General features: G+C 51.5%; 1 protein-coding gene across 1 annotated transcript; it reads right to left on the bottom strand.

Moving 5' to 3' along the window:
* Positions 1-5,490: 5,490 nt before the first annotated feature.
* On the bottom strand, positions 5,491-25,607 carry PCTP (phosphatidylcholine transfer protein). The gene is made up of 6 exons (XM_078611178.1): positions 25,231-25,607; positions 19,741-19,858; positions 18,403-18,482; positions 14,576-14,747; positions 12,166-12,233; positions 5,491-7,171 (listed from the first exon to the last, which is right to left on the bottom strand). Exons 1-6 carry the CDS (start codon positions 25,360-25,362, stop codon positions 7,085-7,087), a joined length of 657 nt encoding a protein of 218 aa, XP_078467304.1. The 5' UTR covers positions 25,363-25,607; the 3' UTR covers positions 5,491-7,084.
* Between the last annotated feature and the right edge of the window lie 291 nt (positions 25,608-25,898).

Raw genomic sequence — 25,898 nt, 5'->3', positions numbered from 1 at the left:
TCTGCGAGGTGAAGGCGAAACGGCCACGGGCGTTCCGTACGCAGGAAATCAACGGCAGGCTTTGGGCGGACTGCCGTAATGACATGTTTACAGTGCTGGGTGTGGCTGTGGCATCTCTTCACCATGAGCTCACATGCCATTATAAATTGACGACACGAGACAAACGCGCGTATTGTTGTAGTCACACGCGCGGAGATTGATGCGCCCCGCTCGGCTATCCCCGGCAGCCGATTGTCGCGTGCAGAGAATCTCCGCTTACACGGGGCGAGCGCTGCTCGAGGCCTTGAATTATACAGGCAGCGGTGATGTATAGCCGAGCGGAAGATATGGGGCCGTCTTTAATGATGTCACGCGATTTTGAACGATTTTTGACCCCCCCCCCACCTCGTCACAAAAGTCAGACCCCACCCTCAAATATGACGTCACAAAGCTCTGCCCCCCCCCCCTCCCCCCCAAAACCATATTTCCATTTTGAAAATAAAACATGCTTCAAATCGCTTTAAACTATTGTCATTGTAGTGCGTATTTAATGTGGCGCTGCACTCTGATGTCGTAGGAGTGTTGTTATAACAATTAGTGTTAGAACAATTAGTGTTAGAACAATTAGTGTTGTTATAACAATTCTATATTTAAAGTTGCGCATTTTGATGTGACGTCACATTTCTCAAACCCCCCCCCCCCCCTCGTCACAAAAATCTGACCACCCCCCAGGTGCGTGACGTCATTTATGGACGGCCCCTTACAGATGTTTTACAATATATACGGGCCATTCGTGTTTTACAGACAGTTGCCTTCAATTGTGTGAACCTGCAGCAGTGCGCGTACAAAAGTCGCTCGGCCTGATGCAGACCACCGGCTCGAGAAAGCACTGAATGTGTGGTGGCGATGTTGTTGCTTACGAGTGAATGTGTGGTGGCGATGTTGTTGCTTACGAGTGAATGTGTGGTGGCGATGTTGTTGCTTACGAGTGAATGCGTGGTGGCGATGTTGTTGCTTACGAGTGAATGTGTGGTGGCGATGTTGTTGCTTACGACTGAATGTGTGGTGGCGATGTTGTTGCTTACGAGTGAATGTGTGGTGGCGATGTTGTTGCTTACGAGTGAATGCGTGGTGGCGATGTTGTTGCTTACGAGTGAATGTGTGGTGGCGATGTTGTTGCTTACGACTGAATGTGTGGTGGCGATGTTGTTGCTTACGAGTGAATGTGTGGTGGCGATGTTGTTGCTTACGAGTGAATGTGTGGTGGCGATGTTGTTGCTTACGAGTGAATGCGTGGTGGCGATGTTGTTGCTTACGAGTGAATGTGTGGTGGCGATGTTGTTGCTTACGACTGAATGTGTGGTGGCGATGTTGTTGCTTACGACTGAATGTGTGGTGGCGATGTTGTTGCTTACGACTGAATGCGTGGCGGCGATGTTGTTGTTTACGAGTGAATGTGTGGCGGCGATGTTGTTGCTTACGAGTGAATGCGTGGTGGCGATGTTGTTGCTTACGACTGAATGTGTGGTGGCGATGTTGTTGCTTACGACTGAATGTGTGGCGGCGATGTTGTTGCTTACGACTGAATGTGTGGTGGCGATGTTGTTGCTTACGAGTGAATGCGTGGCGGCGATGTTGTTGCTTACGAGTGAATGTGTGGTGGCGATGTTGTTGCTTACGAGTGAATGTGTGGTGGCGATGTTGTTGCTTACGAGTGAATGCGTGGTGGCGATGTTGTTGCTTACGAGTGAATGTGTGGCGGCGATGTTGTTGCTTACGAGTGAATGTGTGGTGGCGATGTTGTTGCTTACGAGTGAATGTGTGGCGGCGATGTTGTTGCTTACGAGTGAATGCGTGGTGGCGATGTTGTTGCTTACGAGTGAATGTGTGGTGGCGATGTTGTTGCTTACGAGTGAATGTGTGGCGGCGATGTTGTTGCTTACGAGTGAATGTGTGGTGGCGATGTTGTTGCTTACGAGTGAATGTGTGGCGGCGATGTTGTTGCTTACGAGTGAATGCGTGGTGGCGATGTTGTTGCTTACGAGTGAATGTGTGGTGGCGATGTTGTTGCTTACGAGTGAATGTGTGGTGGCGATGTTGTTGCTTACGAGTGAATGTGTGGCGGCGATGTTGTTGCTTACGAGTGAATGTGTGGTGGCGATGTTGTTGCTTACGAGTGAATGTGTGGCGGCGATGTTGTTGCTTACGAGTGAATGCGTGGTGGCGATGTTGTTGCTTACGACTGAATGTGTGGTGGCGATGTTGTTGCTTACGACTGAATGTGTGGTGGCGATGTTGTTGCTTACGACTGAATGTGTGGCGGCGATGTTGTTGCTTACGACTGAATGTGTGGTGGCGATGTTGTTGCTTACGAGTGAATGTGTGGTGGCGATGTTGTTGCTGACGACTGAATGTGTGGTGGCGATGTTGTTGCTTACGACTGAATGCGTGGTGGCGATGTTGTTGCTTACGACTGAATGTGTGGTGGCGATGTTGTTGCTTACGAGTGAATGTGTGGTGGCGATGTTGTTGCTTACGACTGAATGTGTGGCGGCGATGTTGTTGCTTACGACTGAATGTGTGGTGGCGATGTTGTTGCTTACGAGTGAATGTGTGGTGGCGATGTTGTTGCTGACGACTGAATGTGTGGTGGCGATGTTGTTGCTTACGACTGAATGCGTGGTGGCGATGTTGTTGCTTACGAGTGAATGTGTGGTGGCGATGTTGTTGCTGACGACTGAATGTGTGGTGGCGATGTTGTTGCTTACGACTGAATGCGTGGTGGCGATGTTGTTGCTTACGACTGAATGTGTGGTGGCGATGTTGTTGCTTACGAGTGAATGTGTGGCGGCGATGTTGTTGCTTACGAGTGAATGCGTGGTGGCGATGTTGTTGCTTACGAGTGAATGTGTGGTGGCGATGTTGTTGCTTACGACTGAATGCGTGGTGGCGATGTTGTTGCTTACGAGTGAATGTGTGGTGGCGATGTTGTTGCTTACGAGTGAATGTGTGGCGGCGATGTTGTTGCTTACGAGTGAATGCGTGGTGGCGATGTTGTTGCTTACGACTGAATGTGTGGTGGCGATGTTGTTGCTTACGAGTGAATGCGTGGTGGCGATGTTGTTGCTTACGAGTGAATGTGTGGTGGCGATGTTGTTGCTTACGACTGAATGTGTGGTGGCGATGTTGTTGCTTACGAGTGAATGCGTGGTGGCGATGTTGTTGCTTACGACTGAATGCGTGGTGGCGATGTTGTTGCTTACGAGTGAATGTGTGGTGGCGATGTTGTTGCTTACGAGTGAATGTGTGGTGGCGATGTTGTTGCTTACGAGTGAATGCGTGGTGGCGATGTTGTTGCTTACGACTGAATGCGTGGTGGCGATGTTGTTGCTTACGAGTGAATGCGTGGTGGCGATGTTGTTGCTTACGACTGAATGCGTGGTGGCGATGTTGTTGCTTACGAGTGAATGCGTGGTGGCGATGTTGTTGCTTACGAGTGAATGCGTGGTGGCAGTGTTGTTGCTTACGACTGAATGCGTGGTGGCGATGTTGTAGCTGACGAGTGAATGCGTGGTGGTGATGTTGCTTACGAGTGAATGTGTGGCGGCGATGTTGTTGCTTACGAGTGAATGTGTGGTGGCGATGTTGTTGCTTACGAGTGAATGTGTGGTGGCGATGTTGTTGCTTACGAGTGAATGCGTGGTGGCGATGTTGTTGCTTACGAGTGAATGCGTGGTGGCGATGTTGTTGCTTACGACTGAATGTGTGGTGGCGATGTTGTTGCTTACGAGTGAATGTGTGGTGGCGATGTTGTTGCTTACGAGTGAATGTGTGGTGGCGATGTTGTTGCTTACGACTGAATGTGTGGTGGCGATGTTGTTGCTTACGACTGAATGCGTGGTGGCGATGTTGTTGCTTACGACTGAATGTGTGGCGGCGATGTTGTTGCTTACGACTGAATGTGTGGTGGCGATGTTGTTGCTTACGACTGAATGTGTGGTGGCGATGTTGTTGCTTACGACTGAATGCGTGGTGGCGATGTTGTTGCTTACGACTGAATGTGTGGCGGCGATGTTGTTGCTTACGACTGAATGTGTGGTGGCGATGTTGTTGCTTACGAGTGAATGCGTGGCGGCGATGTTGTTGCTTACGAGTGAATGTGTGGTGGCGATGTTGTTGCTTACGACTGAATGTGTGGTGGCGATGTTGTTGCTTACGACTGAATGTGTGGTGGCGATGTTGTTGCTTACGACTGAATGCGTGGCGGCGATGTTGTTGCTTACGACTGAATGTGTGGTGGCGATGTTGTTGCTTACGAGTGAATGCGTGGTGGCGATGTTGTTGCTTACGAGTGAATGTGTGGCGGCGATGTTGTTGCTTACGACTGAATGTGTGGTGGCGATGTTGTTGCTTACGAGTGAATGTGTGGCGGCGATGTTGTTGCTTACGACTGAATGTGTGGTGGCGATGTTGTTGCTTACGACTGAATGTGTGGTGGCGATGTTGTTGCTTACGACTGAATGTGTGGTGGCGATGTTGTTGCTTACGAGTGAATGTGTGGCGGCGATGTTGTTGCTTACGAGTGAATGTGTGGTGGCGATGTTGTTGCTTACGACTGAATGTGTGGCGGCGATGTTGTTGCTTACGAGTGAATGTGTGGTGGCGATGTTGTTGCTTACGAGTGAATGCGTGGTGGCGATGTTGTTGCTTACGACTGAATGTGTGGCGGCGATGTTGTTGCTTACGAGTGAATGCGTGGTGGCGATGTTGTTGCTTACGACTGAATGTGTGGTGGCGATGTTGTTGCTTACGACTGAATGCGTGGTGGCGATGTTGTTGCTTACGACTGAATGTGTGGTGGCGATGTTGTTGCTTACGAGTGAATGTGTGGTGGCGATGTTGTTGCTTACGAGTGAATGCGTGGTGGCGATGTTGTTGCTTACGACTGAATGTGTGGCGGCGATGTTGTTGCTTACGAGTGAATGCGTGGTGGCGATGTTGTTGCTTACGACTGAATGTGTGGTGGCGATGTTGTTGCTTACGACTGAATGCGTGGTGGCGATGTTGTTGCTTACGACTGAATGCGTGGTGGCGATGTTGTTGCTTACGACTGAATGTGTGGTGGCGATGTTGTTGCTTACAACTACGGACTCGAGGGAGTTGAGAAAATGTGGCCATCCCAACGCCAGGCAGCGGCGACACAAGAGACGCAACAATAGACCGGTTTCACCCTCATTATGGCATCATCAGTACGGTCATGGTTTGAGCTGGTGGTCTGGACAAGGCTGAGTGTTTTTGAACTCGTGCGATGCTGCTCGTTGTGTGCTGTTTGCTATATTTTCCGGCCCGCGGTATTTTTGTTCAGATGCGATGGATTTCCTCGTCATTTACAGACGTGAATTATCGTGGGATACAATGGGTGCATATCCCCACATTCATAAACCACTTCCCAAATGTTTTATACGCGCCGTGACCTTGCGTGCACAGATGCAGACGTGTATTTACGCGTGCCACGGCGCAAGACACCTTTATTGCCATTGTCTCGACTTGCGGTGTCACATTTATGTCAATGTACACCCGGGGGAAAAAAGACACTGCATTTTTATTCGAAAGCAATTCGGGTCTTGTTTTCAACGTGCAACGCGGTTGTGATTTTTTTCATTGAGCATTCAAGCCGATCCAGTCTGAAGTGTTTGCGACATTCCGTCCGCGGTGTCGCGGCGTTCTGCATCGGCCGATGTGGCCACACTCGTGTATCGAGCTGCGGTTATCTTGCCGCCGATACCGGCCGGGGAGAATCCCATTGGTCAGGATTCTCAAAGAATCACGACGGCACGGCTCCTTGCACGAGATCGATGGGCCACGTTCAGATTTAAGTGACGTCATCTCGCAACAACGTCGACGTCATCCTGCAACGCGATGACGACACAATGCGACACGCCGCGTCACTTGCCCAACGGTGCTCCTGATTCGTACCCGGCCACGAGACCTGGGCGCTGTAATAGAGCGGTACAATTGTACACCCGATGAAATCACCCATCAGAGGTTTGCCCATATATGGTATTGTGGATCGTTAATCGAGATTAATAGTATCGATTCCACTCAGTCGATCCGTAATTCACAAACATCAAAAATACCGGGTGTCATCGTAACTTGCGGGTTAATCGCCGTGTCGATTCATTGCCAAATTGATCCGTCGATCGAGTGATGATGTCACACGCCTACCCCCCCCCACCTTCATTTGGATGGCTAATATCAGCAAGATGGGCGATTCCGTCGCAGTCCGCCCTCATAGGAACCACAGCGCGCCTCGTTCGGTTGCCTTCATTGAAGCTTCGCGAGCCAGCGGATCGCGAACGAGAGAGCCGTAACAACAACATCTGCCATTCGCCACTAAGTGGCGGTACCATCACCACGACGCTTGTGCCAGGCTATGTGCACCTTGAGGCCACGTGAAGTGTCGAACGCCCGCTGGCAGGTCATGGGGCAGACCCAGGTGCCACAGGTTGACTGACTGAGATGACTGGCTGATGCACCACCCGTGCCCCCTACTGTGCCAACTTGCTGTGCTTAGCCACCCGGTGCTCCGCTCGTTGTTGTGAGCATCGCTCCTCCGCCCTCCGTTGTTGGAGGGCGACTGCCTCCAACTGCCCAGTAGCGTCCTTCACGAGCCTCCTTCACAGAGACCGATCTTGACACCGCTGGTACCAGTCATCGGCAAGTCCACTCAGCTCCACGTCCTCCTGTACCACATCACTCCATCTCTTCTCTAGCTCGTGCCGCGCTCAGTTAACCCCCTCGATCCGGCCGAACAAAAGCTGTTTAGGCATGCGGTGGCTGGGCATGCGGGCTACATGGCCCAGCCAACGCAGCCTTGCCTGCCGGAGGAGCCGTAACACGCACACGCACGCGCACGTTTATCGGGACAGGAACACTTCAGCCGCCGTTTGAAAAAAAAAAAACCGTGCACTAATAAAAAAAAACTCAAATCTACACGCGTCGTGCACGCACACACAAAGCCACCCCCCGGATTCGTCTTCCGCGGTAAACGGGAGACGCAGAGAGCGCTCGCAGAGCCGGTGGAGAAATGGCGCACCGGGCCAGGTCAGAGCGGCTTCCCCGCCTTCTGGCAGTAGTCCCTGTAGCCCCGGCAAGCCTTCTGCATGTCCGTCAGGAACGCCGGCACGCCGGACTGGAAGAGAACGGGGGCGACGTTTTGTTAAGTGACGAATGCGCGGAGTTCTTGTCGTTATCTGTGCTCGTGCACCACTTCCCTCCTCCTCCCATGATATTTACTCAACGACTTGTTACATTCTCGGCAATGTAAGTTTATGGGCCATGTCAGTCTTTAGGAAATGTAAGTCTATGGGCAACTTTAGTCTATGGACAATACTCTTTTTTTGATGGGTGATTCCGTCGCAGTCCGCATTTAATTTAATTTCCATTTATCTTAATTTTTTACCTACGTGGCTTTACCGAAAAAACCAAAGAGTACGAATCCTTGCAGTCACGAAAACTTCAAATCTAGAATCAAATCTAGAATCTATGGACAATGTAAGTCTATGGGCAATATTAGTCTATATTTCTCTATGTGCCATGTCTAATACGCCAGAGATCATGGCCTTCCTTCCATTCAGCTCTCTCCATATTTACTCAAGAACTTTGCACTATATTCTCCCAGTTGCATCCAGCTATTCAAATTCCTTATGGTGTAACTAAATTTCTGTCTTCCCCGACTTATTGTACCTATAATTTTCCCAATAAAAACACATTCATTTTCAGAATTTTGTTTTAACATATCCAAAACCATCTACCTCGCCTTTCTCTAACCATTCTTACGAATCTTCACCTTGCACGTGCTCTCCGTAATGCACGTGTTGTGTAGTAGAACCACGTGGAGACGGAGTTTACTATAAGGGCGATTTCAGTTTATTAGCACTATCACGTCCAGCACTCAAGCTCACACCAGCGGTAGGTGCTCTCTATTCTTGGTCCCTACCCTGGACCTCCGAACTCTATGCCGTCCTACCCTCGCCTATCCCTTGGGCTCTCTCACTCAGGCCAGGGCAGGGGCTCATCCAACACCGCCCGGCAACGAGGAGAGAAGAACCCACTCTCTCTCAGCCGACCCTCACTGAATACTTGGAGCCCCGCTCTCGGCTATCCACTTTGGCTCTCGCACTCGTCTGCCCCGGACGGGGGTTCAGCCAACACCGTCCGGCGACGAGCGGGGGAGAGACCTCCTGCAGCCGCTCCTTACTCTGGGCTCCCACAACGACCCCGCCTTCGTCACGGGGTCCCCCTTAAGTACCCCTATGGCAGCTCCTCCCCCTAACTCGGCCCCGCCTTTGTTCCCGAAGGTGCCCCCCTTACAGCACCCGTGACATGACGTCACCCTCCGCTGTCAACTCGCTCGCACCTCCCTCTGTACGCACTCTCATGGTTGCTCACACTACTCCTCTACACACCTATTACGTGGACCACTGGCAACGCAGTATCACGCAAAACGATGTTAAAAAAATATTTAAACAATTTCATTTTGTCAATGACGCAACTAAAATATTACCAATAACAAAAAGTTCCTTCATAATAAAAATGTCATATATATAAGTCCGATTTATCAAGATTGGGCAAGGCAGCAAATCAACAACAAAACAGTCCCAGGCCACACGAAGATAATACGATCCCTCAATGTAATGGCACATTAACATTGAACTATCGATACACAGGTCATGATCCAATATACAAATCACATCTGCAAATGTGACTGGAAACCAACATGAATCTTCTTCTTCAGAATGTTTTTTTTTTAAAGAAAGATTCACTACGTTAAGGGAGGACACAAGATTGTTCCAAAATGTTGGTGCTGCAACGGCAAAGGCTTTGTCACCTATTACAATTCTTGGTCTCGGGATATCTTAAAAGGCAATTAGACTCATGTTTCTTGGGTTTGACAACAATGTGAAGACGCACGTGACCGAAGCCAGGATTACTGCGGCACTCGCTGAAGGCTTCTGCTTGGCAGGGCTGACCACAGCAACTGCCCGCCCCGAGCGGCCTCTTGCGACGCTATGTTGGATAGCGCACTCAAGCGACGAGGCCACGTGGCCCTTCACTTCGACTTTGAATTAAAGGGTGACAACCGCCTTCGAAGGCCAAGAGACGACACCATCAGCTTGGTGGGGGGGGGAGTGCGGCAATGTCAATTTCGGGGGCCCCAATCTTTGATTTGTCTCGCACGGTTTGTTGAACTTCTTTCGCAGATATTGCGGCTCCCCTTGCCTAATCACATCATCGTGACGCTCACGGTCTCGGACACTGTGGGGGCGCTCCGTGCTTAGTGTTGTTGTTCTTTGACACTTGCTGAAAACATATCTCATGGTTGTTTGTCAAGGAGGCCCCAAACTCGTAGCTTTGGCCCCCACGTTCGTTTTGCTGCTGGCCCCCTGGATTACGGTAGTTACATGAAATTGGAACCAATTGTGAATACATTACTCACGAGGGACAGTGCACCATCCAGGGCCACCGGCGAGATGGTACGTGGGTGCGCTACGTGGATTATTGCATCATGTGCTGGAGACCATCACGTAATTTTAAACAACACACCGTTCGAACGGTTAAGGAAAGTAAAGTTCAATGTGGGACAGGACACACATCGCTCGGAGGGACGGCGGTCAAGGGTAACGACGGAGTGGCAGTCAAAGGAGGGAAAGGATGGAATGCGCCCGAGAACGAGGCCGCCAAGGGAGATGGAGCGATGGAATCGGCTCGGGTGCGGATACCAGGGTGGATTATGAATTACATCGCACGATCGTGAGAGGAGGCGGCGGCGGCTTGGGGTGGCCTTCATCCAGCAGTGGATTGACTATGATGATGACGATTCCATCTCCTGCAGATATACTTTATCTCCGCACGACGTCGGGGTGCGGTTTGTTATCGGGACTTGAGGGAGATGAATGCGAGAGCACGCCTGCGTCGTTGGCAGGGCGGGCGGGCGGGCGGAGGATTGATGGATGGGTGTTTACTGGAAAAAATATTTAATATTCTCAGCATTCTCTTTTGTTAACAGGAAAAAAGCCCTGCTTGCGAGATGGGCTGGGGTGATTTAGCCGTTCGAAGGGGCGAGGTGCCTTTCGCTTTCAAGTGGCGCCAAATGTGCTTCTTTCCGTACTTATCGTCTCCGCCGCCGTGTTATTTGTCCGGCGACCCCCCCCCCTTCCGCCCCCCGTGATGAATGACGAGCGGGTCGCCGGAGGGTTTTTTTTTTTCCGCGCTGACAAAAAAAAAAGAAGGGGGGGTGGGCAACGTTGTCCACTCGGCGATTCTGGCCAAAAATTCCGTGGGAGTTCCGGACGGCTCCGTTTTTTTTCTCTCGCTGGAAGGCGCGCCGGGAGAGTGCGAGCACGCAGGGGGGTGGGGGGGGGGTCCGGGGGGACGACGACGACGTCGCTCGGGATTCTCGCGGATGAAGGAATTTTTTGACGAAACATCCCACGTGCAGCGCCAGATGGCGGGGAGCATTGCGGTAAAATAATTTGTTGTACCGGTGCCTCTCTGCCGCCCGCCTCCACCGACCCGAACTGAACTGGCTTTGGTGAAGTATGGCAAAATAGCCCCCCCCCCCTCCCCCCATGACCGACACACTGCCGGGAGGATCTTGTCCAACAGTGGATTTACAGACCGGCTGGACAATCGAACAAATTATTCAATGGACGAGGCATTATTGTTACATTTGGTGAGTAACCGGCAAACGCTTCGGCGATCCACTGCTGGATGAAGGCCTCTCTATGCCGTGTCGGTCACGGGCGTTGGTGTACGGTGCTTTTTCTGCAATCTTTTGCTGCCTTTTCTTGGATTTTCTGTTTGCACATAGTGACATATTCACTTTAAGATGTTTTCTTGTTCATGTTTTTGTTTTTTGTTTGTTGCGGTTGCACCCGATTCAAGGGCCGAATGGCTCACAGGGCTATACCAAATAAATGACACTGAATGACCGGACTTCACCACGCTGGTCAGCGTGTGGGTTCGGTGAAGGGCTGGGTGAGGAGGGTGGGGTGGGGCAAGACTGGTTCAGCAACCCACTCTGCCACCGACGGTAGCCGTGGCTGGGAACTGAACTCTGCCCCTGCAGCTTCGTGTGGCACCACGCTCACCGCTGCGACGCCCCCCTCCACCAATTGCCATTGACAAGTCCAAAATGCATTCTGATTGTGCCACGCAAAACATTGGGCACTGGAAGCTTCAATTCTCTTGCTCCCATTCCAGCCGCTGCATTTTTTTTGACCGAGATTGATAGAATTTGCGACGTCCTCCCGTCTCGATCCAGTCATCCACACGAGGAGGAAGGTGGGGGGTGGGTGGGAAATAATTCTCTTGGCACCGTCCACATTTCAACACACTTGCAGAAAGTTTAACACGCAGGTTTCCGTGACCAATATCCATAATAAAGTTGTTTTGGGTGAGAGCGCGTAAATATAAATCTGTCGTTAAAGCCGCCACCAACAGATCCAGCCAATTACCGTAGTCATCTTCTTGGTTCTTTCGGTAAAGTCACGTAGAAGGGAAGTAATAAAATAATAAAAATAAAACATAATAAAACAATTCTCACGACGTTTCGGCCACAACGCAAGCAGCCGTCCTCAGGCGAAGAATGAGAACATTATCAAGCTAGGAGCTTATATAGGTGTAGCGAGGAGGAGCGCCTTAACAAAAGAATGTGCATATGAAGAGGAATTTAGCATACCAATGGACAATGCGTAGGGGGTGGGCGGAGGGGTTTCAAAGTCCCATTATGCCCATGCATTATGCAGGATCAACAGCACCACGGGGGGGCGCAAGGAACAGCGTTAATAAAGGACAGGAATGTTAGTGATATGTAGCTGCATTTACCAAACAACCACGTAGAAAACCGAAGTGAAAACTACATAAAAAAACTAGTCATGTTTGTGACGTAAACAAAACATGCAAATTGATAAACTAATTGGCCCTGTGTGGAGGTGGAGGGTTTAATGACACATTTATATTTGCATGATCTAACCCAAAAAAACACATTCACACTGCACAAATTCTGCCTTTCGCAAGCCAGCCGTGGTGCAGACGCAGGGCACGTCTATGACCCGCGGTCACGTGGAGGCGTTGCCGCTGGCCCCGCGTGGCCACGCGTGGCCCCAGCACGAGAGCACTCACCTTGGCGGCCCAGTTGATGAGCCAGCTCGGGATCATGCCTCCGGGGTTGTCGTAGTAGTGCATGAACACTGCACCCGCACGCACGGACACACGAGACGCAAGAGTTATTTTTGTTGTCCGTGCTGACAAAATTGCAGTTGTGGCGGAGGGGAAAATATAATAAAAGAGGGCGACTGGAAGAAAGCGAGTTAAGAATGGGAAGGAGGCGTTGCGGGATGCAGCGAGAGAAACGAATGGAAGCAGAAATCACGCTGAGAGCAACGAAAAAATATTTTTGTTAAAGACTCGGGACACCCCCCCCCCCCCAACGTTCGTGTCCGCCGCTCGTGGTACCCCCCTTGGTTGGGGCACTGAGCCCAATTCTACCCCTCCCCCCCCCCCACCGGCCTTCACTATGCCCTGCCGTGCACCCAACTCGGGCTGCTGCTGCTGCTCGCAGAATTTCTGTTGCCCCCTCCTCTCTGCGCTGGGCGCTCTGCAGCGGGCCCGCGTTGGGTTGTAGTGGAAGTAGCACAAAAATACATAAACACGGCACGGGCAGTGAGAGAGGTACAGCAGCGATGGAAAAGCCGAGGTGACAAGTGCAGTCCTGTTGGTAACGGTCATTGTACGTCGCGTCGTGTCTATACCGGTGGCGATTCCCAGTCATAGATTTATTCATAGATCCAGTCAAAGATGTATTTAGCCATTTCTGGTTTAAATTGAGATCCCTTCCCTTTACAACTCACTGATCCTCCGCCATTCCCAAGTGAAGGGTCGTAGAGACTGCCCCAGTAGCATAGCTTGAAAACGAGAGCCAATCAACAATGTTATGCATTGTTTTAATTCTCAGTGACCTAGAACTAGTAAAGTGGACTACGTTTATTTCGGAAACATTTTGGCTGTAGACCAGTGTTATCAGAGCATGTTTTTTTACATGTCCACCACAAGTACGTGTGGTTAATGCAGACTTGATTCCTTGCAAAAAGGTTTCTATTTGGTGTTTGAACATCTTAACACCTGTTTTATTGCCAGAAAGGGTAAACCCCATTGTTGTTTTTCATACTTTGTAGCCGGAGAAGTGGTTAGTTCGTCAAGAGGGGCAACGGGCAAAGGGGAATTGTGGGAAAGGGCAGCAGGGAGCAGAGCGCAGGAGAACGCGGGGGGGGGGGGGGCGGTGTCGGACGCGCCGGGGCCATCGAGACGAAACAAACAAAGGAGAGGATGAATCCACGCGTTGGCAGCGTCGCGTTGGCAGCGTCGCGTTCTCCCCGCACCGTGTGGACGGCTCGCGTTACCGCGCCGCCGCCGTGACGCTGGCAAAGTCTCGACTGCAGCGGCGGCGGCGATCGGACCAACGCAGAGCCGTGCCGGTTCCAGTAGTGAGATGTTAACTACCTTGCCTGGTGTACAGGAAGTCGTGGATTCGATCGCGACTCTGACGCCTGCTATATATTTGGAATTGCGTCTCCCTCTCCCCGTGGTCACGTGCATTTTTTCAGTTTTTTCCCTCCATATTTAGAATGAACGTGTGTTTAGATTATTTTGCTGCTGATTATTGGGCTGATATAAGTTTCCACATGACAAGCCACTTCGTTGAGCTATCATTGTGGCAAGTTCGCTTCTGAAAAATTAGCTATACAGCTCAGTGGGCCTGGTAAAAAAAATTATACTTTAGATATCACCATGGGAATAAACAAATTAAGAGAAATTATATTGGTTGAATAATTCTTCAGAGACAAGACCATGATCAAATTGTGATAGAAGTGAATCTTTATCCCAACACTAAACCTCTAAAATGTTGTAAGCCCGATATTAGCTTTCAGCCTCCACTGCTCGATGCTGCCCGTGCTTATACACCGACGGACGAGGCAAGGGAGTAGAACGCTCTACCCCGAGTTTACCCACGTCGTCTCAGCGACCCCACAATCCATCGCTTCCCCAGCACATGGAGTGAAACATCGGACGTCGCGCCAGACAGCACGCGGCACGGCACGTCGACGCCTCAGAGAGTCACGCAGCATCAGCAGCACAACCGCGAAAACCGACACGACCACGGGAGAATATTCTTGGTTCTTTCGGTAAAGTCACGTAGAAGGGAAATAATAAAATAATAAAAATAAAACATTATATTTTATTAAACGTAATATTTTATCATGTTTTATTTTATAATATTTTATTATGTTTTATTTGAATTTTTGTTATTATTTCCCTTCTACGTGACTTTACCGAAAGAACCAAGAATATGAATCCCTGCAGTCGCGAAAGCTTTAAATCGAAATTTAACCACGGGAGAGTGTAAACTCCACCGTGGGTGCAGCAGGCCGTGGGTGCAGCAGGCCGTGGGTGCAGCAGGCCGTGGGTGCAGCAGGCCGTGGGTGCAGCAGGCCGTGGGTGCAGCAGGCCGTGGGTGCAGCAGGCCGGGCCGTACCCTTGGTGCCGTGCTTGCCGTTGCTGGTGAGCGCCAGGCTCTGCAGGTAGTCGGTGACGCGCACTACTCCGGCCTTCTCCACGATGCCCGGTACGTCGGCGCTCTTGGCGACGACGACCCACACGGTTTGGCCGCCCACCTCGATCTCTCGCCGCTCGCGCGTGTACACGTACTGCGCTTGCACCGTCACGGAAACTCACGGGCTGGGCATCCGGCCGGCACATCCACCTTTGCCGGCACGCGGCAGCCGCAGCTGCGGCAGCATTTACCCCGTCGCGTTCTCAACGGGTCACTCGTTTCCCAGAGGCGTCCGCGGTGAAGCTCTCTCGGCATGTGTTTGAAGCCGTGTTATAGCCGATCGGTGTCTTGGCGTCCTTGTTATAAATCTTTGGTGGGTGGAGCGGAGGTGCAGCGGTTAGCGCGTGTTCGATCGTGAACTCGGCGAACCACTACGTTCGATCGTTCTGATTCCCGGCCACAGGGAATATCAGTGGCGCATGGTATTATCTGTGGTATTACCCACGGTGTTACAGTGAGGTAAAAAAGTATTTGATCCCCTGCTAATTTTGTACGTTTGCCCACTGACAAAGAAATGATCAGTCTATAATTTTAATGGTAGGTTTATTTGAACAGTGAGAGACAGAATAACAACAACAAAATCCAGAAAAACGCATGTCAAAAATGTTATAAATTGATTTGCATTTTAATGAGGGAAATAAGTATTTGACCCCCTCTCAATCAGAAACATTTCTGGCTCCCAGGTGTCTTGTATACAGGTAACGAGTTGAGATTAGGAGCACACTCTTAAAGGGAGTGCTCCTAATCTCAGCTTGTTACCTGTATAAAAGACACCTGTCCACAGAAGAAATCAATCAGATTCCAAACTCTCCACCATGGCCATGACCAAAGAGCTATCCAAGGATGTCAGGGACAAGATTGTAGATCTACACAAGGCTGGAATGGGCTACAAGACCATCGCCAAGCAGCTTGGTGAGAAGGTGACAACAGTTGGTGCGATTATTCGCAAATGGAAGAAACACAAAAAAACTGTCAATCTCCCTCGGCCTGGGGCTCCATGCAAGATCTCACCTCGTGGAGTTGCAATGATCATGAGAACGGTGAGGAATTAGCCCAGAACTACAAGGGAGGATCTTGTCAATGATCTCAAGGCAGCTGGGACCATAGTCACCAAGAAAACAGTTGGTAACACACTACGCCGTGAAGGACTGAAATCCTGCAGCGCCCGCAAGGTCCCCCTGCTCAAGAAAGCACATATACATGCCCGTCTGAAGTTTGCCAATGAACATCTGAATGATTCAGAGGACAACTGGGTGAAAGTGTTGTGGTCAGATGAGACAAAAATGGAGCTCTTTGGCATCAACTCAACTCGCCGTGTTTGGAGGAGGAGGAATGCTGCCTATGACCGCAAGAACACCATCCCTACTGTCAAACATGGAGGTGGAAACGTTATGCTTTGGGGGTGTTTTTCTGCTAAGGGGACAGGACAACTTCACCGCATCAAAGGGACGATGGACGGGGCCATGTACCGTCAAATCTTGGGTGAGAACCTCCTTCCCTCAGCCAGGGCATTGAAAATGGGTCGTGGATGGGTATTCCAGCATGACAATGACCCAAAACACACGGCCAAGGCAACAAAGGAGTGGCTCAAGAAGAAGCACATTAAGGTCCTGGAGTGGCCTCGCCAGTCTTCAGACCTTAATCCCATAAACAATTTGTGGAAGGAGCTGAAGGTTCGAGTTGCCAAACGTCAGCCTCGAAACCTTAAATGACTTGGAGAAGATCTGCAAAGAGGAGTGGGACGAAATCCCTCCTGAGATGTGTGCAAACCTGGTGGCCAACTACAAGAAACGTCTGACCTCTGTGATTGCCAACAAGGGTTTTGCCACCAAGTACTAAGTCATGTTTTGCAGAGGGGTCAAATACCTATTTCCCTCATTAAAATGCAAATCAATTTATAACATTTTTGACATGCGTTTTTCTCGATTTTTGTGTTGTTATTCTGTCTCTCACTGTTCAAATAAACCTACCATTAAAATTATAGACTGATCATTTCTTTGTCAGTGGACAAACGTACAAAATCAGCAGGGGATTAAATACTTTTTTCCCTCACTGTATCTGTGGTATTACCCACGGTGTTATCCGCGGTATTATCCATGGTATTATCCGCGGTATTATCGTGGAATTATCCTGTGGTATTATCCACGGTGTCATCTGTGGTATTACCCACGGTGTTATCTGTGGGGTGGTGGGGGCAGGGCTGTAAATTATTACTATGGACCATGCAGTACACCACTGTCCAAGTCTGTGCTCCTACAACAGAGGAGGGAGAGCACAATGGCGCGGAATCTGAACTCTCTCGCTCTGCCCAAGCCCTCTTGTCGCGGCCAGTAGCATCGCATTGCTGCTGCCATCACACTCAATGCATGTACTGTACATACGTTGAACTTCTTTCGCCCCACACGTAGCCAACCGCGCCAATGGGAGGTGCGCGGGGAAAGGAGGGAGAGATGGAGAGGGGAAAAAATGCCTCGAAAGAAATGGGCCATGTTTTATTGCAATTGTCCTCAACGTGAGAATCGGCGCGGGGCTCGGTGGAGATGGTTTCGCTGCGAGTGTTTGACATGGGCCAAGCGTGAGCGATGACTGTGATCACGGCACGGCGGTAGCATACCCTGACCCTGACGCTGTGTCCAATGTTCCCTTTTCTGTGCTCTCCCCTTCCTGTGCTTACTTTCACTTGCTTTGTCTTCATAGGCTGAAAAGGATATAGGGAGCGATAATACACGATTAACGTGGATACAGGGTCTGATAATACAGGCTTAATATGGACAGGCCATGCCTTGTACCGTGGTGGTAGTGCCGTACACCAAATTAACCATACTCCAAGCCGGCCTCGCAGCGGTCCGCAAATGTACCTTTTCGTTTGAATTTTGCCAAAATATCTCGAGGTTTCCATGACTCACATTGCAGCCACTTGGCACGGGTGGGGGGGATATGTGTGTTTTTCCGATTTCTGTCAAGGTGTGCATCTTGCTTTAACACGTAGTAGCAGTTGGCTTTTGCGACCAATATTGTCAATAATAGAGTTTTTTTTGGGTTAAATCGCGGAAATGTAAAACGTGTCGTTGAATCCGCCACCACCCGACACAACCAATTAGTAATGTTTGTCACGTGAACAAAACGCGCTAATTAGTTACTCATTCAGTAAATGTCAGAATGTACATGCGTAATGTACACACATAATTTACATACATTATGCATGTTCATTAATTGTGAACTAACCCAAGCAAGAGTAGATATCCATTGTAATTCATACGAATACATTCACCCCTCTTCTGGTCGTCACAGCTGATTGGCTCACAAGTGACGACATCACATATATCACTCTATTAAGACCACAACTCTGGCTTCCGCCTGATGATGCTGGTTGTTGTAATTACCAGTGAAACGTCACGGTACTCGAATTGTCAATGTTGTGGGTTTACTCTCCAACACACAAGCGGTGTACTGAGGTAGTGACTAATTGGCACGTTTTGTTATCGTTGACAACCCTTACTAATTGGCCGTGTCTGTTGGTGGCGGGTTTAACGACACGTTTGTATTCACGCGACCGAACCCGCCCCCAACAAAAGATACCTCTACGATGGTGTACATCTTGGCCATCTCGCTTTAAGGCAAAAAGACACCGAGGCAAAGGCCAAAGCAGCGGACGGCGGAGGAGATGCCATCGACGTGGCAGCAATAACCGCGGGTACGGGGTGGTTCGGGGGGGTGGGGCGGCCGTGATGCGGTTCGAGGGAGGATACGTCTCTGTTTGAGAGCGGGAAGGGATACTTGACCTCCCAGTAGACGACCTTCTCCCCGGCGTGGTCTCTCTCGTACAGCTCTGTCGCACGCAGAGCACGCGCACGCGCGACACGTCCACGCGCACAACAGACGCACGCACGCCCGCAACAACGACGACAACGACGACCACGGGGCCCGTCGGCACCGTTCGGCCACACCCGGCACGGTGGCGACGCACGCCCGGCAGTGTTCCGGTCAACCCAGGGTGGACCTGGCAGATTGGATCGTATCACGCGTCAATATCAGGGCCCTTGACAAAAGTTCAACCCTGAACGTGCCTGATCTCGTCAGACCCCGGAAGCTAAGCCGGTTGGAGCCCGGTTAGCCCCCGGTTGGATGACCTAGTCGAGGTCCAGTCCAATCGATGGCCCATCCTTTTGCCCGCCCGCCGGACTGCCCAGCCGTGGGTGAGAGTGGTTGAGATTGTCTCCTCGGTGGCTAGGAGATGTTAACTCCCTCGCCTGGTATACAGGAGACCGTGGGTTCAATCCCGGACCCTGGAAATGCCTGTTGTACATTTGGAGTCTATGTCATTCTCTCTTTCTCCCCGTGGTGGTCAAGTGGATTTTTCTCCGGGTCCTCCGGTATTTCCCTCCACGTTTAGAATCCACGTGACGCGTTAAGAGTATTTGGCTGCTATGCATTTCCACGTGGTGATAAGCCACTTCGTTGAGCTATAGCCAGGGCCGGATTAAGGCACGGGGCTTTAGGGGCTGCAGTCCAGAGCTGGAGGGCCTCCAGAGATGTGAAAAGTTATTTAATTTGTGAATGCTGAATTTAATTTGTTGTTAGCCTTGTAAAAATAAATTTTATTTTTCTTTAACTTTGTTTTCCATATGAAAATATTACTGGGGGCCTCACAGTACCTGTAGCCCAGGGGCCTACACAATCTTAATCCGGCCCTGTGCATAGCTCAGAGGGCCTTTCCTGGTAAAATAAAAAGTTTGTAGTTTAAATAGTTTTTTTTATATTTATTTACTTATTTTTAGCACGATTGGCTGCGTACGGTGCGAAATAAGTTCAACATACATACATACACGACGACGATCAGGTGTGTGTGGGTCATCAAGTTTTTTTTTTTTTAACCCGGACACCCGCACATTCGACCAGGCCTGGGATGTGCGGTTGAGCAACTCTCGCGAGAGCACGGAGGGGCGGTGAATCACCCTTGAGGCTTTCGCCATCACTTGCCATTGGAATCGGTTTAAACTTTTCCCGCGGTCTCATCCACTGTGGGCCCCCCCCCACTGACCCCGAGGCGTGCTGACGACCAACGGTGAAGGCGAGGACCCACGCACCTTTGACGTAACTGTCCCAGGTCCTGCGGTACTGCAGGTCCATGTAGACGTCGGCGTAGAGCTGCGGCCCGGCGTCCGGGAGATCGCCAAACACCTTGTACTCGTAGAGCCCCGAGTGCTGCCACGCAAAGGCAAAGAAGGTCCCCCGTGAAAGGCTGTCGGGGCAAGTGCCATTCGCGAGCAGCGGCACCTACGGAGGCCACTGCCGCACACCGGGTGGTCGGGTGGCCAGCACCACGCCCGGCCGCCTTTGTACTCTCCACTGCCGATGTTCACACACCGCCTACCGTAGGTACTCGTTTAACAAGTTGAGGCGACCTGGGACGAAGGTCGGAAACCGGTTCAAATATCAACATTCGCCACCATTGTTCGTCGAGAGCGGGAATAGAACTCGGGTCGCCGGGCTCGCAGCCCCCCTAACCGCCGCGCCACACGGAAACGCGCGTGGGAGGCTAAAACATCCAACACCGACCGCCCCGTTTGAACTTTATTAAGTATTCATGGCGCCGTATTCATGTCCCAAGATTTCTTCATAATGAATTCAAATTGCTCCATCGCAAGTTGGGCACGGGGCGGGGATGCCACAATAATCCCCGCCAGGGAATGAGACCACCGCGGGTCATCCGACACGGAGCCGGGGCTCCGTTGCCACACACTCGAAAGTTCACGCTGCCCGGTAATGCCGCTGGCGCGGAAATTCGAGGTAGCGATTGGCACCGCGGCATTGGCTCGTGTCCACAGCGGGGGGGCGGTGGCGGTGCCTGCGACAGACGCCGGCGGATCGCACCACCGCTCAGCGCTCCGCGTCTCGGTTAGGGTTCGTCTACCGTTGGCTGTGTCGTGCCTCACCCACCCCTCCATCCCCATCCTCACAGAGTGTTTGTGTGGCGCGCCCCTTCAAAGAAGGTCACGGCCACGGGGTTGACCGAAAGGCAGATGTGGAGTTGCACTTTGCGTGCACGTACGTCGACCGTCTTTTGTGGCCAACCGTGCTAATCAACAAGACGAACATGTACCGAGACAAACATGCACATGCTTTACTGGTTGAACGCAGGGTCTGCGCGTACAGGTGATTTGGGAGATGACGCGTTTGGGTGCGTTTGAACAATTTGCCGTACAAGTCAGCAAATTGAAAATGACCGTGACGATGCGTGATATAGCCGCACCGTGACCTGAGTCACCGGCGATCGATAACAACGATGGCAGTTGGGTCTCCGACCCGAAGCCTCTCCCTTAGGTCGACTCGGACTAAAGCGAGCAGCAGTTGCGGCGTGGCCGTGTGTGTGTGCGCGTGCGTGCGTGTGTGTGCGGAGTGATAGTGTAGCGGTTAGCGTGCTCCGAGCCGAGTTCGATTCCCGCTCATGGCCAACATCGGTGATGAATATCGGAACCAGTCCTGGGCCTCCCCTAGGTGGACTCAGCCTAAAATGAGTACCTGGTACAGTGTGTGAACGTTACCACTCGGGAAACAAAGGCGGCCGGGCATGGTGCTGGCAACCCACCCCCTCGTGTGCCGTGCCGGCTTTCATAGGTGATCGCTAACAGCACTTTCCCAAACAGTCTGTTAAGGCTATACGGGGGATCTTTGTCTTTGTGCGTGTGTGTGCGCGCTCAATCACTCGGCTCGACGGGGATCATTCACCTCGCTTTACTGCCTCATCCCACTACGGGCGTGCGTCAGCGGTTGTTGATCCCGGTCGGAGCAATTGGAATTGCTGAGCGAAGCGCTGTTTGTGACTCGGGCCCTGTCATTGTACGCTGGGCGGCGGCGGCGGTAGCGGTCGTTGTGTGGCGACGGCAGCATCGACGCGGCACTGTCGAAGCGGCGTCCGCTTCTGCGCCACCGCGCGCCGCCTCCATCCTCGTTCTCCACAACTATCCCACCTCCACGCCTTCCTTCACCCCCGGCCGACGGAGCCCCGTGGCCGTTTAAAGGACGCGATGCAACGTCTCTTCGTGGCTTGTTGACACCCCCCCCCCTTCCCCACGTTGGCTGTAGACGGGTGGGGATTCACATTTCACACGGCGCCAATGTCACCATCGAGCCAGGAGCCGAACAAACTGCGATTGGTTACGACGCTCGCTCGGCCATTGTCTTGCGGTGTGCTCGACGCGGCACCTCGTGCGGCACCACCATTAGCAGCTCGCGCTTTCATGGCCGAGTTTCTACGGCGGGGACCAGTCTATCCATAATCAAGGTTTTTTGGGTCAGATCGCGTTATTTCTAAATGTGTCATAACCCTCCACCACCCGACACGGCCAAACAGTAAGAAAATGTGTCACGTTTTTCAAAGGACAACATAATTCACTTCTTTAGCCCACCAGTGTGTTGAAGAGAGAATCAACAGCATTTTAAAATTTGAGTAGTACGACGTTTCGCTGATAATTACAATCAGCTTCATCGGGCAAGAATTAAGCTGATTGTAATTATCAGCGAAACGTCGTGCTACTCAAATTTTTAAATGCTGTTGATTCTCTTTACAGTACACCGGTGGGCTAAAGAAGTGAATTATTTTGTCCTTTGAAAAATGTGACACATTTTTTACTGTTTGGCCGTGTTGGGTGGAGGGTTACGACACATTTAGAAATAATGCGATCCGACCCAAAAACCTATATTATGAATAATATTGGTCGCGAAAGCCTACGTGTTAAATTGACCAGTCTATCCGTTGGGAAAGTCGACTGACGACTTGCCACAGCTCCGTACAGCCGGCCGGCAGTGGCTACGCTTCTGCACGTGGCTGCTCGTAACCGGCCGCTGTGGAGGCAGCAGCTAGGGTTGGTGGATCACCACTGCACAGATGCTGTGTGAAACTCCCTTCCCATGGGTGTCGAGGAGGAGCGGTGTGTCCTGGCTCGCCAGAAGGCGGTAACGGCAAAATGTGAGGACTCCACCTGCTTCGTCTGTATGGGATAGAGCGTTTCCCCCTCACACGCGTGGGTTTTCTCCCATATATATAAACACTCTTTAATGTTGCCGAAAACACCTCAACATACGTAGGGGACCGCAGAGCTTGGGAAATCGTTGGTGTCGCCAGCTCAGTGCGTGGCTGCTGCTGCTACTGCTGCTGCCGCCTTTCCTCACGTCTCTGGTTCCTCCTCCTGGCGTCTCTGAATCGTCCTTTACGAGAGCGAGCGAACACTGTGCAGCCCATTGCACGTCACCATGATTATAATTATGAGTATTGTGTTACTCTTTAGACAATTGATAATAATACTTTCCAGTGGCATAGTGACATTTATCAGCTCAGGGGGTTGCGGTAATCAGTCAGGTGGGGCCCCCAGTATTTGAGTTGTCTCGCACGGTCGCACCACATCGCGGCTCCTCCTGCCCTCATCGCATCCTCGTTACTACGCTCACGGTCTCGAACATTTAACGCTGTAGGGGCACCTTCGTCTTCGCAAAATGTAGCCACCACAGCTCCGTAGTTGAACCTGTTTGCAAAACCCAACTCGTAGGTTTGGCAACAGGGGGGGGCAAGGCCCCCCCGCCTGCCCCATGCTGCTGGTTACACCACTGATACTACAGCGTCATTCGTGCTCATCGCATTTCCCGTAACACTGTACATTAATCTATATATATGTAATGAGAGCCTATGCCCGGCTCACGTGGTGAGTGGCTCTGCCGGTCCTGCTCTACAGCCAATGGGGGGAGAGCCTGGGAGCATGGCCCTGGCGTGATCGAGGGATGTCAGCTAGGAAGATTGGTTCTGTTGCTCTTGGCCTCAGCCAATGGGAAGACAAGTCAGAGACGTGGTCCCGGGAGTTGATGGAGTAATCTGGAACATTCAGCGCAGGCTATTAAGGATTGGCTGGAGCGTACCACGTGACCCAGGCATTAAATAAGGGAAGAGCCGAGGGACACGTGGTCAGACGAGGAACGAAGAGAGAGAGGGGCCACGCGCGAGCGGGGCTCCGAGTGCCACGTGGCGGTGCGTCTCTTGCAATCTGTCTGCCCACTTCCCGTTGCCTGCCAGCAACGGGGAGTGCTTGTGAACTGAGAAAAGTAAATAAAAGGACCGATTCCACAAGCTGTCTCCAGAGTGTTATTACATATATAAAAGGGAAATTTGTGAATATGTGTGTCTGTTCGAAATGTTTAGCATACTTCCCGACGTGCAATAAACTTGAAATTTGGCATGTGGGTAGCTTCCAGACTGTACACAATGGAAAAAGTATAAAAAGATACTTTTTTTTTTTATTTTGGGGGGGGGGCGCAATAATGGATATATTTTGTACGCAAATGAGCGGTGACGTCACATCTGTGATGTCACCCGCATGCGGAAGCGTCACGCCGTGTGCCTGCTGACGTCACGCATCCCCCACCCTCCGCGTAGGCCGTCTATTAATCCAAGACAAGAATCCAAGTCTCGGGCGAAGCCGGGTAGTAAAGCTAGTGACATATATATATATGTAATGACCGAAAATGACCCCAAGGCAATGTGCAGCCTAACTGCTATTCAAAGATAGCCCGAGGTCTCTGATTGGAGGAAAGAGGCCTCCACAGGGCTTATGCAGTGATTGGAGGAAGAGTTTTGAATGAGAATAGGCGGGAAACTGAGTGGAAAACCCAGCGGCGAAGGTCGGGATTCGTTAGAGGGGAAGGACAGGGATTGGCTAAGGGAAATAGGGTGAGGGAACATTCGAGAAAGTGGCTGAGGGATATACAAGGGTAGAGCACGAGGAGTCGGGACGTCCAGAGGAAGATACAAGCTGCAAGACACGCACGAAGCCGAGGGTCCCTTCTTGTGGAAGCCTTCAAATGAAAGTGGCTCTTCATGTAATTTGTCGTCGAGTTGTTACAGTTAGGAGGGACCCAAATCCCCCGCATACAGCCACTAACCAGGCGAGTGAAAACCCCGACTACCATGCAAAGTCGAAAAAATTATAATTCAAATTAAGAAATGGCAGCAAATCAAGACGGATAGAGTTGAACATTCTGTTTAACACGGAGTAGGCTTTCGCGAGCACTATTATCCATAATAAAGGTTTTTTGGGGGTTAGATCGCGTAAATATGTGTCGTTAAACCCGCCACCACCCAACACAGCCATTTAGTAATTTGTGTCACATAAACAGAACGTGCCAATTCGTTACTTTAACAGCACACCGGTGCGTTGGAGAGTAAACCCACACCATTTACAATTCGAGTACGGTGACGTTTCGCCGATAATTACAACTAGCTTCATCAGGCGACAGCCAGATTTACGCGATATAACCCCCCCCCCCCAAACAAAACCTGTATTGTGGATGCTATTGGTCGCACAAGCCGACGACTGGGTGTTGAGGTACAAGCTGTGAGCTGGAGACTTTGAACTCGCGGCCAAGAGGCGAGAAGCGGTGTGGCCGGTCGGACAGCATCGCTCGCTCCAGGCTCCAGGCGGAGGTCACGCACGCGTGGACCCGGACCCGAGTGCACGTCTCGTGCATGCGGCGTCAGAGAACGAGAGAGACGGAGGCGGTAGTAGGGGCAGGGGGCACGGGGCAAGCACCTCTCTGTAGAAGCGGTGGATCTTGATGCCGGATGACTCCACGAAGAACTCCCAGCCGCCTTCCAAGCGCGGCGCTTCAAGCTGCGCGCACGCGTCTGTGTAGAGCGACTCGGGGAAGCGCGCGGCGTGCATCGCGACGCACCAGCTGGGACTGCTGCTGCTGGTGGGGTGCTGTGTGGTTGTGGTGCTGTGTGGTGGTGGTGTGCTGTGTGGTTGTGGTGGTGTGCTGTGTGGTTGTGGTGGTGGTGGTCTGCTGTGTGGTGGTGGTTGTCGTGGTGGTGGAGGAGGCGAGGGAGCGAGTCGTGAGCCGCCGCTGATACCGCCACGACTACTGCCGGGTTCACGGACGTCGCCACCGCCGTGAACCGCGACACGTGCAGAGCGCCTGGGGCGGGGGGCGGGGCGGGGGAGGCGCTCACAGACAGCATTCACTCACTCACCTACACACTCACCTACAAACTCACTCACCTACACACTCACTCACCTACACACTCACTCACCTACACACTCACTCACCTACACACTCACTCACCTACACACTCACCTACACACTCACCACCCACACACTCACCACCCACTCACCCACACACTCACCACTCACACACACACCACCTACTCACTCACCACCCACACACTCACCACCCACACACTCACCACACACACACTCA

The sequence above is a fragment of the Lampetra planeri genome, chromosome 35 (genome assembly GCF_965212315.1).
Source record: "Lampetra planeri chromosome 35, kcLamPlan1.2.h2, whole genome shotgun sequence".
Lineage (NCBI taxonomy): Eukaryota > Metazoa > Chordata > Hyperoartia > Petromyzontiformes > Petromyzontidae > Lampetra > Lampetra planeri.
The sequence above is the reverse complement of the archived record's forward strand: the minus strand, read 5'-3'. Positions and strand labels throughout refer to the sequence as shown.